The following is a 13,571-nucleotide window of genomic DNA, read 5'->3' as shown; positions in this document are numbered from 1 at the left end:
AATGCCATCAGATTTACAAGAAAAAGATTGATTGTCTGTAAGATTTTTGGATAATGTTAAATCTGATATCATCTTAAACAGAAGTTCCTGTCCTTGTACTATGGGTCTCTGTTGTCTTTCTATTTCTTCACTCAGAAATGTTTTCAGTTCCTCATATTTTTCCAAATCATGTAATTTTACCCTGGAATCAGATTCTGGAATATCTTTAGTAAAATTCACAGAAGTTTCCTTAGACTTTTTCCTTTTATTTGCAACTTTACTTTTTTGAAGCTTTTCTTCTCTCATTTTATCTGTACCCACAATGCTAGGAGAATGAGTTTGATTATACTGAAAAGAATTTACTTGCTTATTGCTTGAGGAATGAAAAATATCTCTAAATCTTTCTTCCTTTTCTTTAACAAGTTCAAAACATTGTTCAAGATTTCTAACTTTTTTCTTATATGCTTTTTCGTTTTCTTTATAATCTTTTTCTTTTAAATTATCCTTAAGGCCAAGCCTAAATTGATTAAAGAGCAACCATTCTAAAGAGGATTTCTCTTCAGATGAAATATTAAATCTATGAGCAATTGCTCCACAATCTATGATAATATTCAGAAACAGATTCCTTATTACCTTGGATACACTGTTGAATCTTCCAAATGTTAGGCCCTAATTCTCTTACATTTGAAAATTCTGATATTAGCAAACTTTTAAAGGTTGCATAATTGTCAGTATCTCTTAGTAAAGGAGATGTGTTTAAGAATGTTTTGGCTTTTCCCACCAATTTATTACAAAGTATAATTAACAAGTGAAAATCTGACCAATTTCCTAAATCTTTAATTTTTTCTGCATACCTAAAAAATGTTTCTATGCTTTCACTACTATCACCTGAGAAAGAAGGTATTACTAAGGTTGGATTTATTAACCTAAAAAATTCTTCATCATTAACTGAAGGAACTTTACTACTAATATTACTATTTTCTGTAGCCATTTTTTTTTTTTATTTGAGTCAAGATTTGCCTTTTGGATTCTAAAATAGTTTAGTTATAACCAATCATCCTGTTGACTGCGCCATTGTTATTTTTATTCTTCTTTATTTTTGTTCCCTCTATAGTATATTAACTATTTTGTCTACCGGCTATGTCTTTGTTAATAATTATACTATATACTTATGAGGTGATTTATTATATAAAATTCTTTTACTAACAATTATTTTTATTTTGACTCCGAGTGTCCCTATATGTTATTGTATTGCACAAAAGTTCACTCCAATTGGTGCAATGACTTTAATTATCTCTTTCAGAATCCAACTAATTATTGACTCAAAACTAAGTACAAAATAAACATTTAATAAAACTAAAACAATATATATATACACTTCTAGCAATAATACATAACTATAACTACAGATTATATGGATCCAAGGCCTTATTTAAAAATATAAACTTACTCTTAAGACTAAACACTTTTTCTTTCACAATCACAAAAAAATGTTAATAGTCTTTTTCTCTTTCTGTTAAGGCTCTTTTCCAGAAGTTATACAGCTCTGTACTTCATTTTCAGGATCCTTTTCATCAATCAATGTAACACACATAAAAGTCTTCTTGACTAAATCTTGTTTCCTTTTAGTAGCAATACTCATCAGATCATGCATCCTTAATACCTATAAATCTTCTTAATCAATATATTTACTAAACATTCACTTTCAGGCCTCCTTAATACTTATAGAACTTCTTTATCAATATTTTCTCTAAGAAAAACATTCACTTTAGAATGTAAGCAACAAGTTCTTCTTTCATTCACAATACTAAATGACAGTCTTAACTTTTTCCACTTTAAAAAAACTTACAGTTTCAAAATTCCCTTTTATTCATTACTTATTCCTCCTTGAAACCTATTATTTCCACTATTCCTTTTTCGGAATACACTATAAAATTTCTTCCGACTGCCACACACAAAAAAAATCAAGTTCCTTCCAACTTGAATATTTACCAGCCAGTGTTCTAAAAACATCCGAACGCTCTCTTGTTTACAACCGTTACTTGGATACGCAACGCTTTCCTTGTCAGCTGTCAATCACACATCAAATCCTCTCCGGGAGTATGCACACTCCACAAAAGTCAGAAACTACACACTGCAATAAAATGGCTGACTCGCTGTATCCATTAGTGCTAAGAGAAAGTCTTTCACAAAATACAAAATTCAACATTTTTAAACCACAACAAATTTTCTTATAAGTAACACAAATATTCGGTTTAGTAAATACATCAAAAAATTTTTTTTACTTCTTTACATGTTACTTCTAATATAACATTTTCATAATGAGCACATCACAAGTGCAGACACTGCGTGTATGAAAACAAAACTAACAAGCATAATTAATACATAAAAATATTCAGAATTTTTAATATGATTATTTTTACAATGTAATTACCAACCAACCCATTCAGAGAAACTTAGGAACTTATACTCAGCATTTCCTGATAATACATGCACTCAACTTATTTGTTTTAGGAGTGTGTAAGCACATGCTTGACTGCTGTATCCTCCACACGCACGCACACACACACACGCACACAGAGTATCTCTAATTTCCTGCTTTTGCATTTTCATTCTCTCTCACTGAACAACACTTTCTTCAAACATCTAATCCAAAACCATTCAAATGTAGTATGTCAGGCATATACAAAATCTGTCGTCAATCACATTCACTCCATACATCTATACACTCCTGTATACCATTCCTCCTACACAATCTTCTCTTCTTCTCTTTCATTTCTTCCAGCAAATCTCTTCTCCCACTGCATCATTTGAGACTGCCAAAACAATCAACCATTTGACCTCTCCTCTCAGTAAACTACTAGCTTCATTAACATCCTTGATCTTCGTGTCCAAGAAACACACTTTCATCACATTCTCAAGCACATCTTATCATGGAATCTCCATACCCTCTCCTTACTTCTAGCATCTTGCTCTTTCATACTTTTCCCATTCACCTTCTTTCATTCTCCTTCCTGCCATGCCACATGCATGCACCAAATTTTCTAAGTTTGCTTGAGCTCAAGTTTTGTCCTCTGAAAGACTGCTAACTCATCCTCCACATTCATTACCTTCAGTCACTTCTTGACTCTCATTCATATTTCATTCACTATCACTCATTCCTTCCACTACAGCACTGAGTGCATTGAGCACACATACTACATCACATGGAATCCCTCATGTTAAACTCTTTGTACAAGGATGCCTTGTTCTTGTGTGCATCAGTGCCATGTAAGCAGTCTTTTAAACAGCATACTGTAACATCGCAAAACAAACAACCACTCATTCACTCATAAAGTAAGCAGAATAGTAGCAATCAGCAATAGCGTTAAAGTTTTCTAAAAGAAAAAGACTTAATTGCATGTGATGTGTTCCCTGCAACGCTCCACTAATTGTCCTTTAGCTAATATCTATAAATCCTAATATATCTGTGCTGTTTGTTCACATGTAGAATATCCATATTAAAGAGTTGAATTAAGATAACTACAGGATTTAGTAATATGCCTTGAGTTGAAAATAATTCTACTTATGCCTGGGTTTTTTCTGTAAATGTCCAGATAAGAGTACTTTAGTTAAAGACTACAGGAAAGAATATATTATAATTTTTGAATTAAATAGAATAAAAAAAAATCGAAACTTCTTTTTAATGATATAATTAATTGCAGTTTGTTTGATAAAAATTATTATTTTTCACACAGACACTCTCAACTTTAGGAAAGTGCTGTTGGTGTTGTAATGTGAAGTTCTGCTTTTCTGAAAAGAAAATTCCTTTGCTTCTTATCTGAAGATATATATATATAGATAGATAGATTCAGTGAGAGCATCCAGTGCTTGCAAACTGTCTTGTATTGCTGAAACTGTGATTCTAAGACATAACAATTACTGAATTAAAATAAAAAACTATCATAAAATTTATAATTTCAGAGGGGAAAGGCTGTAGAATTTATAGTATAACCCTTTTTTTTTTTTTTTTTTTTCCAGACAAGGTAAAAACTACAATGATTTATGTATCTGATGGGTACTGACTCTGTCTTGCTACTTAATTTTGACCTAATTTTATTTCTCAAAACAGTGGTTTTCGATGAGATATCAAGAAACATAATGATGACCATCAGGCCAGAATTCTTGAAGAAAGAGCTCTAGAATCTCTCTTGACTTTTTTTTTTTTTGATGGTGTACATTATTTTAAACAACTTACTTTAGTAGGTACACTCAGAACCAGTCAGCACTCACTATTAGAAAGCATGAATATAACAAACTTGCTGACTACCAGAAAGTCTTGACCAAAGTCACATAAGTACATTGCTATTCTAAGCAAAATTGACTTGCAAACCAGTTTCTTTTTTATAGCTAGAACTGAAACTTTTGTTTGAAATATGTAAATATATTTTTCTCTTAGCTTGTGTAGAAGGCAAAATTTTTGTTTCCAGTCTAGCTACAATGTAAAAATTGTGTATATTATTAAAAATTACTTGATAATCAGAACTTTTTGCTCTTATCTTTCTCTTCCTCCTGTAGGATTTTCCATGGATGCCTAAACTTGTTGATGAACTTTCAGAAAAACATTCTGGGAAGCTGAATGATGATCCATGTGTGATATTATTTACAGGTAAATTTTTCAACCTCTGACATTTTATTTATCTATACAAGGTGATTATCAATTACATGTAACATTAACATGATAACTAATATTTAAGGAATTGACAGCGTATACTAGAAATATAGATTAAATAAACTTTGATATATACTTTCCGATATTTCGGCGAACGTCACGTTGCCATCTTCTTGGGAACTTACTACAAGACACGTGCACACAAGTACTAATAACAGCAAATGAGACTGAAGCTAGGAAGCTAGCGTTTTCCTAAAGTCCTGATGGTGCCCCTGGCAGGCTATATTGGTAGTTCTTGGCCTTTGGGCTGAAGTTCTTCTGATAAAAGTTTCCCAAATTTGGGGCAGTTTCATGCATCCAAATTTGTTGAGGTTTGGCATGTTCCTAAGGGCCGAGGCTGATTCCATGAATAGTCTTTCACACTTGAATTTGCTGCGGTGTATTACTGTGGCTTTCTTCCATCTTATTCTGTGGCGAGTATCCAGAGCGTGGTCTGCAAGCCCAGAGTGGCTGTACTGGTGAAATCGGATGTAATCCTTGTGTTCTGAGATTCTGATATTTGCTGTCCTGCCTGTTTGGCCAAAGTAGGACAGTTTACAGCTGCAAGGGACCTGGTATACACCAGGTAGGTCTAGGGGAAGTGGTTGGTCTTTGGTGGAGCGGATAAGGGATGCCAGTTTTCTATGTGGTCTGTAACAAGTGGTCAAGTCATGTTTTTTTAGGATTTTATTGATTTTTTCCGAGGTGCCTCTGATGTAGGGAATAGTGATGGATTTAGAGTAATCTTTTTTGTGAAGGGGAGGGGGTGGTGGGTTGTGGATCACTGGGTTAAGTATTTTTTGGAGGGGGTAGCCGTTGGCTGAGAAAGTGTCACGGATGTGATTTAGTTCAGTGGTTAGGGCTTGATCATTAGAACAGATTATTTTTGCCCTGTTGAATAATGTTTTAATAACTCCATATTGTTGTGAGGGGGGGGTAGTGGGATTGTTGGTGAATGTATCTGCCTGTATGGGTGGGTTTTCTATGCTTTGTGTGCACGTGTCTTGTAGTAAGTTCCCAAGAAGATGGCAACGTGACGTTCGCCGAAATATCGGAAAGTATATATTAAAGTTTATTTAATCTATATTTCTAGTATACGCTGTCAATTCCTTAAATATTAGTTATCATGTTTAACCAGCGTATAAGCCTCTCAACAAGAAAAATGTAACATTAACCTGTCACAAACCACCCACCTTTCTACAGCAGCAATACAAGAAATAATTCTGTGACCATTTTTTATAGTCATAGTTCTGAACTGAAAGTGCAGTGCCCCATACCATCACTAATGACAAAGCTAACCTGCTGGCATAATGCCTCACCTCTAGCTTAAGCCACTTCTGCCAGGCATTGGGTTAAGTAGGGTGATCTCACATTGGATGATAAAAATTATCTGTTAGTCACAGTTATACATGCCATAGCTTAATTTGAAATGACAACCTGTTGTTGTGCCAGAGACATCTGTGAATAGTTAAAAGTTAATGTCCAGTATTATACCCCATAGAGATCATTTGTTGAATAAGTTATTAAATTTTAATCTCTTCTGCTTTGGTGTGCATTACAGTACTCTTCTTGACTATTTAATTCGTAAATATTTCATCCCAAGTATCTTGGGACATCAGTACAGTAGTTCAAACAATACTAGGAATAACATACAGTTAGGGCGCATTTGTTGAATAAGTTATTAAATTTTAATCTCTTCTGCTTTGGTGTGCATTGCAGTACTCTTCATCAGAAAATTGGTGTGTGTGGGGGGGGGGGAACTACAACTGATATTATGTTGACTGGGTTTTGTAACAAGCAAGCTATTGGTGCCAGTAATACAAAATATTCAAAAAAGGTGGATTAACAGTGGTGCACATGTGGCATGTTTATTATGATGAGTAACAATGTGATTATTATTATTATTATTATTATTATTATACACCTCCAGGGAGTCCAAAGACTCATCGAGGGAGAGTGTACCAACAGCATCGAACGATTGGACCCCTTCTAACTACTAACCGTGCTCAAACTTACTTAACTGAGCCATTAGTAGCAGAGGCTCTACCAATCGACCAACCTTTGCCGCATAGAATGGTCAAGAATGTCTGAAAGTTGCATGCAGGAGAAATGATGGCCAATGAGGCAGCAAACAACCTCATTACATCAAGGATTTAGCATTTGTATTAATGGTAGGTTTAACTTGATGTTATGAAAGTAAAGCTTATGCAGCATCACATGCAGGAATACTGATATTGCTATTCTCAAAAGTAGAATGTCTTTGGTTAACTCGTATGCCAACCATTTCAGTAAGAAAAAGTACCTTACTGTCAACCCCAAAAGAATAATGGTCACACTAGGTATTAAACAACTAGTTCGTTATAGTGCATGGTATGGTGAATTCTGTTTAGCATGGCATTGATGCTATATGACTTTTCTATGACTATTTAGCAATTTGTTATAGTGTGTAAATCAAAACATATCTTTGCAGCAAAAATCAGCAGAACATCCCTGCGTTCTTTCCAGGTGTTTATCATCATCATCATCATCAAATGCCTGATATATATCCTTAGGGGATGTACAGAATACTATGATAGTACTACATGAAAAGGTTATACCATTACTAACTTCCCATCAGCAGTTTTCCTCCAAATTAATCTGTTAACTATCAGTATTTCAACATTATCAGGTCATATATTTCTGTTGTCTAAGCACGCTTTACTGTATCAATCCATCCACCTACATCTTGGCCTTCCCTCTGGGTCTTTTACCTGAAAACCTGGCAAAGAACACTTGTTTTTGCTAATCTTTCCTCTGTGTTCTGTTTAAGTAACCATACCTCTGATATTACGAGGGCTGTTCAATAAGTAATAAGACTAATTTTACTGTCGTGAAACCACTCATTACAATATTAATTTCTGTGCAATAAAGAAATGTTGCTGTCTGTATTAACAAAAGAGATTGATAGATGACATATATGGGCTGATGTGCCAGAGTGTCACATGACTAAACGCAAGCTTGTTTCGGTGTGCCCACGATCCGCGACCAGTCGTCGAAATGGAAGCGTCCTTGGAACAGCGTTATGCAATTAAATTTTGTGTGCATTTGCAAAAATCGGCATCAGACACTTTTAACATGATACGCGAAGCTTTCCACGATGAAGCAATGTCGAGGGCAAGTGTTTTTTGCTGGCATAAAACACTCGATCATGACTGAACATTTGGGACTGAAACATGTTTGCCCCCAATGGATTCCCAAACTCTTGACACCGGAGCAAATGCAGCATCGAGTGGATGTGTGCACAGAATGGAAAGAAAGACTGGAACAAGAAGGCGACAACTTCTTAAAATGCATTATTACAGCAGATGAAGCTTGGTTGTATCACTATGACCCTACAATGAAACAACAAAGCAGTGAATGGAAGCATCCGTCTTCGCCTACCCTCAAGAAAGCTAAAAACTGCTGGTAAAGTTATGACCATAACGTTTTTTGACTATGAAGGCATTGTTTACCAACACGCTGTAGAACCCGGGAACACTGTAAACGGCTGATACTATGCGGATGTTTTATGGACAATGGCACAGCACGTCAAAAGGAAGCGTCCATTGCTGAAGAATGGCTTCTTATTGCACCACGATAATGCAAGGCCACATATTGCTGGTGGTGTAGTAGATGTTTTGCAGAAGAACAACATAGATATCCTACCACACCCTCCATACAGTCCTGATCTCGCACTGTGCGATTTTTGGCTGTTTCCTCAGCTCAAGAAACCACTAAGACGCCACCATTTCGAAAGCAACAAAGCATGTGTAAAAGCTGCGGAGGTGGTTTTGAAAGAATTCTCAAAAAATGGACTTTCACATGTGTTTAACAAGTGGATGCAACGTTGGGACAAATGCATCACGTCTCACGGTAGTTACTTCGAAAAAGACCATGTAAATGATGACGATTAAAGGTAATCTGTTTTCTGTATAAATATAGTCTTATAACTTATTGAACAGCCTCCGTAGTTCTGCTAACACACTCCTGAATGCTAATAATATCAAGTTCCTTCCTAATATCCTCATTTTTAATATGATACTACTAGTGATGCCATCTATTCACTCCCCTAATCTTTCTCAGAACTCTCATATCTGTGGTCTCCAGACTTTGATCAAGTGTTTTCTAACCCAGCTATCAGATCTATAAGTTAAAATTGGTTGAAGTCTGTCTTGTCTTCATCTAATTTAGCATTTTGATTAATTTCTCTCTTATTCCATATAAATTTATTCAGTTGGCTTCCTACCATACCAGTTTTACTAATTCTATTGTTTATTTCCATGTTTAATTTGCCATCTTCACTAAAAATTGTGCCTAAATATCTGAAAAAGTTTTACATCACACATTGAATAGGATTCAATTGATGCTTTCAGTGTTTCTGCCTACTTTCATTTGCTTTATCTTTTTATTGCTGATTTTCATATCAAATTTACTATAAGTTACTCAGTTCAGTCAGGGAATCTTTCAGACTTCTACTGGATTTATTCAAAAGTATAACATCATTTGCATAAAGTAGAGTAAGGATTCACATTACAATTTTGATAGCAAATTTAATACTGCTTTCCTTCATAATGTGACTAATGTAGACAATGAATAACAATTGGGATAATGTGCACCCTTGTTGCACACCTAATTTAATATTAAACCATCTTCCTGTATCTCCTTCAACCCACCAACATTAATTCTTACCAAAAAAAAAAAAAAATAAATAAAGTTTCTGCATCCACTTCACCAACATTCCTTGCCTAAACAGCAATATAAACAATGTTCACCATCACCACTACAATCATCTAAACCAGAATTACTGTTCTTATCAGAACCCAAATAGCAACCTCAACAATCATTATTCACCTCAATTGTCCAAACTACACATTACACAGCTCTTTCTGCCACAAGAGCAGCATTTCTGTATTCATCAGAACTGACATACCATGCCAAAGATTGCAAAACCTCAAATCCTCCCTGTTTGATTTTCTTTGGCTGAAAATTTCCTTACCAAACCAACATGCCCTTTTCATATGCTCTCTCTATCGCTCTTCAAACTGTTAACCACCCTGACCTCTTCAACTATCTCTAAGGCTTAACTTTCTACAGTCAAAATGCCCTAATAGTGAGGTCATCCTTGGGGACTTCAACATCCACAACTCACATATGCTTCTCTTCTCCAGTTTCACCAATCAAACAGGCAAGGATGCCTAGGTGTTTGCCATTAGCATTGACTATTAGAGATCATCAGTCTCCCTACTAGAATATCTGACAATTCCCTCCAATTTACCAATATGTTTGACCTCTTCCTAACAAGCTCTCCTTCCCAGTATAATGTGGATTTGGTAACTCAGGTCACAACCTCACACAAGTCTCTTTTTTTTGCCACAGAACAATCTTCATACACTAGTTCTCAGTCTCGTGTCCTTTGGCACTACAAGAGCACCAAATGGGATCACCTGAGTGACTTCTATTCTTCATTCTCATGGTCTGAATATTGCTTCAGTTCTTCTGACCAAATAACAGAAATCATTCTCACAAGAATGAAGGCCTTCATCCCTTATTCCGCTCCAAATTGATAGCCACTATCCAAGCCATGGTTCTCAAAAAAAGTGTGGAAATGCAGTAAAAGAAAAAAGCTCTGCATACCATGAATGGATCAAGACCAAAACTCCAGCTGCTCACTCCAATACACTTGACCACTTCCTAACAGCGCTCCTTCCAAGTATAATGTGGATGTCAATTCATCTTTTATAGCTGTTGCAGCTTGCAACAGCTATAAAAGGCCATTGGGTGCAACTTTTGTCCACCCAGGTTTCTGCCACTTTCACATCTGAATGGTGCTGTAGTTACCTCATCTAAGGCCAACTAAGTGGTATCACTCTTCTCTTCCAGTTCCTGCATGACTTGGGAAAACTTCCTTCTAATTCATCAAGAACTGCTCTCCATGTCACCTGTAGTGTTCTGCCAATCAGAAATCTGAAGAATCCTTAATAGCCTGAACACAAATAAGGCATCTGGTCCTGATGGTATCCCACCTATTGTTAAAAACTTGTGCCCCAGAACTAATGTCTATTCTTCGTTGCGTCTTCAACTTATCCTATTCAACTGGCATCTACCCTTCAACCCTGCTCCTCCATGTGAAGCACCTGTTTGAGGTGGAGGGGACCTCCAGTGATGGTACTGGCCCGTTTCATTCTTCCTCTTCTTTCATTCTTCTATTCTTCATTGCGTCTTCAACTTATCCTATTCAACTGGCATCTACCCTTCAACCCTGCTCCTCCATGTGAAGCACCTGTTTGAGGTGGAGGGGACCTCCAGTGATGGTACTGGCCTGTTTCATTCTTCCTCTTCTTCTTTGTTTTTCTTCCCATATTCTTTGCTCTACTTCTAATAAGTCTTATTATTATTATTACACCTTATCACTACTTGTATATGGGAAATATATGAGTTCTTCATTACTCCAACCTTGGTATCACTCCTGGGTCTGGCTCCCAGTGATGAAACCTCAACAATGGTTGAAACCCATATGGATAGCAGCCCTTCCCATAATGCTTAGCATTATACACACTCAAAAGGATATGTGCGCTTGACATATGGGATATTAAGACAAATAATGTAAAGTCATTAGCCTCTATATACAAGTAGCTTAGTCGTGAAAATACTTCGCATGCAAACTTTGTTTGCTGACACTAGGATAAAGGATAAACCAAGAATATAATTTCTTGGCGTCTTTAATTTAAGTACTGACAAGTAGGAATAAGGAAATGTTAGAGAGTGCAGAGGTAAGTAACTAAAACTGTCTCAAATGAAATGTTGAGTACAAACAATGTGCTCTGCAGAACTTTGAAAATGAGAGGAAGTGATGTGATTAAGTTGCACAAATTGGTGAGAAAGACTTGATGAGATAGATATAAGGAAGATTTTTACACAGGGTAATCAAGGTAGAGAGGATTGTAAGATGATTTAAATAGACTCACGGTATGGGCCAAACTTAACGGATGTCAATTTAATGTGGGAAAGTATAAAGTTATGCATTTTGAAATAAAAAGATATTACAAGTCACATAACCGCATTGAAGGAACTTACTCCAGAAAATTAACACAGTCAGGGATCTGGGGATGATAGTTGGCAGAGAGTTGAAGTTTAGAGGGCATATTGCTAAAGTAGCCAGAGTTGCTCATGGAATTACTTGATTATTGAAAAACACAATAACAAGCAGAGATAGGGGAGTTATCATTCCTCTTTATAAGGCCTTAATACAACCACATTACTGTACTCAGGTTTAGTTGCCTGTGTTTCTTGGGGGGGGGGGGGGGAAGAAGTGGTGGAAAGGATCCAGATGTGAGTGATCTGTGGAATTCTCCCCATGAAAAGGAGAGATTGAGGATTTGTGGTTTGTAAAAGTTGGTCGATGGGCAAAAAAGGGGAAATAATAGAAACCTTTAAATTAAGTAATTTTATATTATTAATATAAAGGAAATATTTTAGCACTTGGCTAGAGGGAGAAGACAAGAGGTTATCCTTGAAAGTTGGGTAAGAGTGCAGTTAGCAAGGGTGTAAGGACTAGATATTTTGTTTGCTTGGAGAATGGTGAATGAATGGAATTTGTTGCCTCAAACAATGTTGTGAATGCTTTGTCTGTTAACAGTTTCAAGGAGAGATATGATAGATATCGTATTGATAGTTTGGGTCTCCCACGATTAGTCTAGAGACTACATGGAGGTGTCTGTGCAATAATAATAATAACATTCTGCTGAATTTCAAACCAGTAACTTCAGAGCACAAATTACACAAACAGAGCTTAATTATACTATTGCAGAAACAATTCAAATTTTAACTGAAGGAATTCATCTCCTACAAGGTGATTTCTCTGTGCTGAATAAAAAATTAAGTTAATTCAAAACAGGGACTTTGAATGAACATTTCCCAGATCTAAGACAAATAAATGCAGATATACTTATTGAAGTTAGGGGAGTGTTTTACAGCTGATGCTGATTCTAAAAATAATTTCTCATACCTGCAGTCACTTACTTGCAGCATACCTTTTTGCATCCAATTCTGGGTGAGGGAGCTCCAGAACATGATCTGCCAGTCTTTTATGTTCTTTAAGACAGAAGTTAACAGATAACAGATTTCTCTTGGGGGGGGGGGGGGGGGATATATCATCATCAAATTCCTGTCATGTACCCTCAAGGGGTGTACAGGATATGATAGTACTACATGAAAAAAAATTACATCATTACTAACTTCCTATCTACAATTTTCCTCCAAATCAGTCTGTTACTTGTCAAGACTCCAACATTATCAGATCTTATATTTCTATCGTCTAACACACTTTGTACTGTATCAATCTACCTATATCTTGGTCTTAGTCTGGGTTGTTTTGCTGCCAACATGCTGACAATGTCAAGTTCTTTCCTAATATCCTCGTTTTTAATATGATATTGCCATTGATACCATCTGTTCACGACTATAATCTTTCTCAGGACTCTCATATATGCGGTCTCTAGTCATTGATCAAATGTTTTACTTCTAACCCAGCTCAAAGATCCATAAGTTAAAACTGGTTTGAACACTGCATACAGCTAATTTAGTGTTCTAATTTCTCTCTTATTCCATATGAATTTATTCAATTGACTTCCCACCATACCGGCTTTGCTGATTCTGTTGTCTATTTCTATATTTAATTTACCATCTCCACTAAAAATCGTGCTTAAGTAGCTGAAATGTTTTACTTGTTCCACAGGTCCTCCATTCACAACACAGTTAACATTTTCATCGATTCTGCCTATTTTCATTGTCTTTGTCTTTTTAATGCTGACCTTCATACCATATCTCTTACAACAGTTATTCACTTTAGTCAGGGAATCTTGCAGACTTGTAGCAGATTTATTTA

General features: G+C 35.9%; 1 protein-coding gene across 3 annotated transcripts in view; it reads left to right on the top strand.

The window, feature by feature from the left end:
- The window catches only part of LOC150107795 (nucleoredoxin-like), a 199,122-nt gene that overhangs the window by 170,580 nt on the left and 14,971 nt on the right, over positions 1-13,571 (top strand). For all 3 annotated transcript variants that reach the window (XM_090391551.1, XM_090391550.1, XM_090391549.1), the window contains exon 5: positions 4,537-4,627. In XM_090391551.1, coding sequence (XP_090247677.1) covers positions 4,537-4,627 — 91 coding nt within the window. The remainder of the gene's footprint in view (positions 1-4,536; positions 4,628-13,571) is intronic.

Source organism: Typopeltis vanoorti, chromosome 4, assembly GCF_054136105.1.
Source record: "Typopeltis vanoorti isolate ZY-2024b chromosome 4, IOZ_Tvanoo_1.0, whole genome shotgun sequence".
Lineage (NCBI taxonomy): Eukaryota > Metazoa > Arthropoda > Arachnida > Uropygi > Thelyphonidae > Typopeltis > Typopeltis vanoorti.
Note: the sequence above shows the minus strand (reverse complement) of the source record. Positions and strands in the feature narration are given on the sequence as shown.